General features: G+C 52.2%; 2 protein-coding genes across 2 annotated transcripts; both read right to left on the reverse strand.

The window, feature by feature from the left end:
* Window positions 1–1,092: 1,092 nt before the first annotated feature.
* LOC123441280 (kielin/chordin-like protein) lies at window positions 1,093–3,451 on the reverse strand. The gene is made up of 2 exons (XM_045117761.1): window positions 3,280–3,451; window positions 1,093–3,191 (listed from the first exon to the last, which is right to left on the reverse strand). Exons 1-2 carry the CDS (start codon window positions 3,398–3,400, stop codon window positions 1,093–1,095), a joined length of 2,220 nt encoding a protein of 739 aa, XP_044973696.1. The 5' UTR covers window positions 3,401–3,451.
* Window positions 3,452–5,083: 1,632 nt separating this feature from the next.
* On the reverse strand, window positions 5,084–6,120 carry LOC123442454 (Bowman-Birk type trypsin inhibitor-like). The gene is made up of 2 exons (XM_045118501.1): window positions 5,932–6,120; window positions 5,084–5,832 (listed from the first exon to the last, which is right to left on the reverse strand). Exons 1-2 carry the CDS (start codon window positions 6,050–6,052, stop codon window positions 5,234–5,236), a joined length of 720 nt encoding a protein of 239 aa, XP_044974436.1. The 5' UTR covers window positions 6,053–6,120; the 3' UTR covers window positions 5,084–5,233.
* Window positions 6,121–6,736: the final 616 nt, after the last annotated feature.

The following is a 6,736-nucleotide window of genomic DNA, read 5'->3' on the forward strand; positions in this document are numbered from 1 at the left end:
TGCTAAAGGGGGGGGGGGGGCTTTAGTCCCGGATACGTAGCACCGGATGTGTATCCGGGTCCAAAGGCCCTTACCAACCGGTTCTAATACCCCTTTCTCCACTAGTGTACTTCCTCCGTACCTAAATATAAGTCTTTTAAGATATTTCACTAGTTGTCTACATACATAGCAAAATAAATGAATCTATATTCTAAAGTATGTCTATATACATCCGTATGTAGTCGCGTCACTAACAAAATTTGTGTATAGCGTTTTCTACACTAGTGAATAGATGACACAACATCGCAATCTTACATATCGGCACCCAACTACAACCCGGGAGCCAAAACGCCTCCCTCACGCTACCACAAGCTAGAACACCAAACGCAACCATATGGTGTCATATCTAACTACAACAATAAGCAAAGTAGGGGTGATTGAACACACAAAAGTCATCGCCGCAGCTCATGGGAGATGCTGATACAATCGAAGAAGATGAGGACATGAGTCGTCGCCGCCGTGGACCGCAGGCTAGGGAAGGACCGTCACTTACCTACTCGCAAGGGGGGACATACAAGTGGTTAAATATGAGCTAGTTGGGTTCGAAGATGATCGAAATAAGTTAGTTGGATTTTCAACACGAACACCAAAGGATCGAAGGTGACCCAAATAAAAAGGTGCAGTAGTACGGAATAGAAGTGGTCCCACAACCATTGGATTAGCAAGTATTGCTAATTTTTTTCATTGTTTCTATTATTATTCCACTATTTTATATACTTTTAATAATTTATATCATTTTTTAACTAACATATTAATCCAATGTTGGGTGTCAGTTCTGTTAGTTGCATGTCTTTGTTTCGCAGAAAAACCATGACCAACAAAATCCAAACCAAGCGCAATAAAAATATTCAGAGATTTATTTAAATTACATGTGAATTTTTGGCGCAAGAATGAACGTAAACGAAGGCACCCTTGGACCGCGTCTTATTTTAAAAAAGGGCACACCCTCACATGTGATCTGTTATTTTTTTCCTTATTTGACACGATCCGTGAAGAACGCTCCATCTCACGTACCATGATGCACTACCATGAAATGAAAGTACACGCAGGCATCTAGCGACTCTGGATAAACATTAAGACCAGAGAAACCAAGAGTAGCTGCATCTGCGTGCCGGCGGCAGCGAGGGACGCAGAGCCGGCGGGGACGTCATCGTCATCCTTGCCGCACCTAGGCCCGGGGTCACCGTGGTACTGGTCGTTGCAGACGTGAATTTTCGGGTTGATCCCGATCGGCTCGCAGCGCTTGCACGCGGGGGCGCACTCCGCCACCTCGTCCAGGCAGCGGCACGTCGGCGGAAAGGACTTGGTGCACACGGTGCTGTTGCAGCACGCCCACGGCCTCTCCTCTTTGGCGCACGTCGGTCCTGGGTCGCCGTGGTACTGGTCGTTGCAGACGTGGCGGTTCGGGCTGATCCCGGATGACTCGCAGTGCTTGCACGCGGGGGCACACTCCTCCACCTCGTCCAGGCATCGGCACGTCGGCGGGAAAGACTTGGTGCACACGGTGCTGTTGCAGCACGTCCACGGCCTCCCCTCCTTGGCGCACGTCGGCCCTGGGTCGCCGTGGTACTGGTCATTGCAGACGTGGCGGTTAGGGTTAATCCCGGACAGCTCGCAGCGCTTGCACGTGTGGGCGCACTCCTCCACCTCGTCTAGGCACCGGCATGTCGGCGGGAAGGACTTGGTGCACACGGTGCTATTGCAGCAGGCCCACGGCCTCTCCTCCTTGGCGCACGTCGGCCCTGGGTCGCCGTGGTACTGGTCGTTGCAGACGTGGCAGTTTGGGTTGATCCCGGACGGCTCGCAGCGCTTGCACGCGGGGGCGCACTCCTCCACCTCGTCCAGGCAACGGCACGTCGGCGGGAAGGACTTGGTGCACACGGTGCTGTTGCAGCAGGCCCACGGCCTCTCCTCCTTGGCGCACGTCGGTCCTGGGTCGCCGTGGTACTGGTCGTTGCAGACGTGGCGGTTCGGGTTGATCCCGGACGGCTCGCAGCGCTTGCACGCGGGAGCACACTCCTCCACCTCGTCCAGGCAACGGCACGTCGGCGGGAAGGACTTGGTGCACACGGTGCTGTTGCAGCAGGCCCACGGCCTCTCCTCCTTGGCGCACGTCGGTCCTGGGTCGCCGTGGTACTGGTCGTTGCAGACGTGGCGGTTCGGGTTGATCCTGGATGGCTCGCAGCGCTTGCACGCGGGAGCGCACTCCTCCACCTCGTCCAGGCACCGGCACGTCGGCGGGAAGGACTTGGTGCACACGGTGCTGTTGCAGCATGCCCACGGCCTCTCCTCCTTGGGGCACGTCGGTCCTGGGTCGCCGTGGTACTGGTCGTTGCAGACATGGCGGTTCGGGTTGATCCTGGATGGCTCGCAGCGCTTGCACGCGGGAGCGCACTCCTCCACCTCGTCCAGGCACCGGCACGTCGGCGGGAAGGACTTGGTGCACACGGTGCTGTTGCAGCAGGCCCATGGCCTCTCCTCCTTGGCGCACGTCGGTCCTGGGTCGCCGTGGTACTGGTCGTTGCAGACGTGGCGGTTCGGGTTGATCCTGGATGGCTCGCAGCGCTTGCACGCGGGAGCGCACTCCTCCACCTCGTCCAGGCACCGGCACGTCGGCGGGAATGACTTGGTGCACACGGTGCTGTTGCAGTAGGCCAACGGCCTCTCCTCCTTGGCGCACGTCGGTCCTGGGTCGCCGTGGTACTCGTCGTTGCAGACGTGACGGTTCGGGTTGATCCCGGATGGCTCGCAGCGCTTGCACGCGGGAGCGCACTCCTCCACCTCGTCCAGGCACCGGCACGTCGGCGGGAAGGACTTGGTGCACACGGTGCTGTTGCAGCAGGCCCACGGCCTCTCCTCCTTGGTGCACGTCGGTCCTGGGTCGCCGTGGTACTCGTCGTTGCAGACGTGGCGGTTTGGGTTGATCCCGGACGGCTCGCAGCGCTTGCATGCGGGGGCGCACTCGTCCACCTCGTCCAGGCACCGGCACGTAGGCGAAAAGGACTTGGTGCACACGGTGCTGTTGCAGCACGACCACGGCCTCTCCTCCTCGCCGAGGACGCCGCTGACGTCGTTCTCCTCCCTCGGCGGTGCCAGAACGTGGTCGGGGAGTCGGAGTGTCTCCTCCTCGCCTCCCTTGCTCGTTGCGAGGCCTGAACGAAAGAGGTACGTGCTCTGTAGTCAGTGCTACGCAACATGAAATACTAGCAGAAATCTTTTGGAAGTCGATCGATGCATCACCTTCGCCGGCGTCGCTGGGGAGGCGGATCGTGTCGACGCCCACGGCATCGGCGGCGACCAGGAGGGACGCCGCCGGGAGCGAGAGCATCAGCATTAGGATGGCTGCAGCTCCTCTCGTCATGGTTGTTTATTGGAAAGCTCTCTTTGGTTTTGTCGCATTTCGTCTGGTATATGTAAGCCCCCTCGCGTCGAACCAACAACGGCCTCGAGTTTTGGAGTAATGCTACATTTTGTAAACTCCATGCATTCGTGGCGTGGCCGCGTGGGGCGCATGCGTTGCATGCATCAGCTGGCACGTGTCCAGCCCACCGGCCAAACACGAACACCTATGCGCTGACGAGCTAGCTGATCAATGCACGGTCGTTTGTTCGCGGACACAGTCAGGCCACGCACTCGCCTCTCCCCTCTCGTGATCGTCGCCACGTGCCGCACCATGCGATAATCTTTCGACCAGCTACGGTCATGTTTGGAACCACAATAAATTCTGATAATTTAAATTATAAAAATAAATTATATAATATATTTATATAAATAATTTAGATGAACATGTCTGAAGTCAGATTATATAAACTGTAATTCAGATTTTACATTACATAATGACCTGACTGTTCTCTGTTTCTTTTAAAAAAAGATGGCGGTGGTAGAAATGTAATTATCTTCCACTTTAAAAGGGGAATGGGTCATTAGCAATTCATAATCTGATTTGAACCGGAGTAGAATAGATTGTGAGTTTTGAATAATCTATCCATCTAGTTTTATAATATACATCATAATCTGTCATGTTTGAAGATAAAATAAATTATAAAAACTGAATTATATAATCTGAATGGTTTCAATTAGAGCCTATGTTTTGCCAGCCAATCTTTCACGCGCGGAGTTCGCTATATCTTAAATCCTACCATATGGTCGCATATGAAAATACAACCATAAGCAAAGAAGGGGTGATTGAATACACAGAGACATCACCGCAGCTCGAGGGAGACGCCGACACAGTCGAAGAAGATGAGGACACGAGGAGTCGTCGCCGTGGATCACGGGCCAGGGAAGGACTGTCACTTACCTGCTCGTCGGTGACAGTGCACATCGGATGGAAAGCTCAAAAGGGGGGAACATACAAGTGGTTCAACACGAGCTAGTTGTGTTCAAGGATGATCTTAGTAAGTAAGCTAGTCGGATTTTCAGCACGAACACAAAAGATCGAAGATGACCCAAGTAGAAAGCTTTAGTAATACGAAACATAAGTGGTTCTTTATCCATTGGATTAGCAAGTACAACTAATTCTTTATCGTTTCTATTATTATCCTAGTATTTTCACATACTTTTGATAATAATTTATATAATTTTTTGACTAACATATCAATGCAGTGTTCAGTTCTGCTGGTTGCACATTTTTGTTTCGCGGAAAAACCATGTCAAACAAAATCCAAACCCAACAAAATTTGTAAAGAGATTTATTTAAAAAGACACGGAAGTTTTGGCGCAAGAATTAACATAAACGAATGCACCGTTCTACCGCGTCTTGTTATAGCAAATCAGCTAGAGCGTTTTTTTTATCGAAATAACTATATTAACGATTACGAGATAAATATTACACCTGTAAGTCCATCCATCTTATATGGAGATTCGTGTGATTTTCTTTATGTTTCATCTAATCATTTTTTATTTTTCATGTAGATGTACAATAACTATGTGTCCTGGACACATCGTAATGGTTAATATAGCGATCCAACCAACTGTACTAGAGTTTCTTAACATAACTGGCTATTTTTTGTGGAGGGAAAACACAAGCAGTTTCAACAACATAAGAAGACAAAAAGGGGACACCCTCACATGTGTCTTGATTTTATTTATTTTTCCTTATTCGACACACCTAACATTTTTAATCTTACATGCAACCCGATCCGTGAAGAACGCTCCATCCCACGTACCATGAAATGAAAGTACACGCAGGCATCTAGCGACTCTGGATAAACATCAAGACCAGAGAGCCCAACAGTAGCTGCATCTTCCTGCCGGCGGCGGCGAGGGACGGCGAGCCGGCGGGGACGTCGTGGTGGTGGTGGTCATCCTTGCCGCACTTGGGCCCGGGGTCGCCGTGATATTGATCATTGCAGACGTGAATTTTTGGGTTGATCCCGAACGGCTCGCAGCGCTTGCACGCGGGGGCGCACTCCTCCACCTCGTCTAGGCAGCGGCACGTCGGCGGCAAGGACTTGGTGCACACGGTCCGGTCGCAGCACGCCCATGGCCTCTCCTCCTTGGCGCATGTCGGCCCTGGGTCGCCGTGGTACTGGTCGTTGCAGACGTGACGGTTCGGGTTGATCCCTGACGGCTCGCAGCGCTTGCACGCGGGGCCACACTCCTCCACCTCGTCAAGGCAGCGGCACGTCGGCGGAAAGGACTTGGTGCAGACGGTGCTGTTGCAGCACACCCACGGCCTCTCCTCTCCTTCGAGGAGGACGCCGCCGACGTCGTTCTCCTCCCTCGGCGGCGCCAGAACTTGGTTAGGGAGTGGGAGTGTCGCCTCCTCGCCTCCCTTGCTCGTTGCGAGACCTGAACCAAAGAGGTACGTACGTGCTCGGTAGTCAGTAGTCAGTGCTACGCTACATGAAATACTAGCAGAAACCTTTTGGAAGTCGATCGATGCATCACCTTCGCCGCCGTCGCTCGGGAGGCGGATGGTGTCGACGCCCACGTCGCCGGCGGCGACCAGGAGGGACGCCGCCGGGAGCGAGAGCATCAGTATCAGGATGGCTGCAGCTCGTCTCGTCATGGTTGCTTATTAGCTCTCTTTGGTTTTGCTAGACTAGATAGATGATGATGATAGTGTTGTCACGGTATATGTAGCCCCATTGGACCAACGGCGAAGCTACGGCAGAAAAGATCAGTTTCGTGCCTCGAGTTTTGGGCCTCGAATTCGTGGCGTGGCCGCGTGGGGCGTATGCGTTGCATGGATCTGGCACGTTCCCACCGCCCAAAACCGAACACCTATGCGCTGACTAGCTAGCTGATCAATGCGCTGTCGGTCGCTGGAGGACACAGTAAGGCCGCGTACTCGCCTCGAGGTCGTCGCCGAGCCGATAAGGGCGCTGTTTGGATACATAGGTTAGAGTTAGTTTGACCTAGTTTGGGTTCAACTAGCCCTAAAATATTCAAACATAAGAGTTAGATTAGAGCTAGTTACATCTAATCCACCCAAAAAATTATCCCACGCAAAAGATGTTAGTTGGAGCTAGTTCTCATGAGGTTCATTAAAAAATATTTTTCTCTCTCTCTCCCACTAACCAGGAGATGCTAATTGGAGCTAGTTTTCATGGAACCCATTAAAAATTACTTTTCTCTTTACATAAAGTGCATCTATTATCAATCTAACCCTCCCATCCAAACACCTATTTAGCTAGAGTTAGTTTAGGGATAGTCATGAGCTAGAAACTAACTCTAACCACTAGCTAAGCTA

The sequence above is a fragment of the Hordeum vulgare genome, chromosome 3H (genome assembly GCF_904849725.1).
Source record: "Hordeum vulgare subsp. vulgare chromosome 3H, MorexV3_pseudomolecules_assembly, whole genome shotgun sequence".
Lineage (NCBI taxonomy): Eukaryota > Viridiplantae > Streptophyta > Magnoliopsida > Poales > Poaceae > Hordeum > Hordeum vulgare.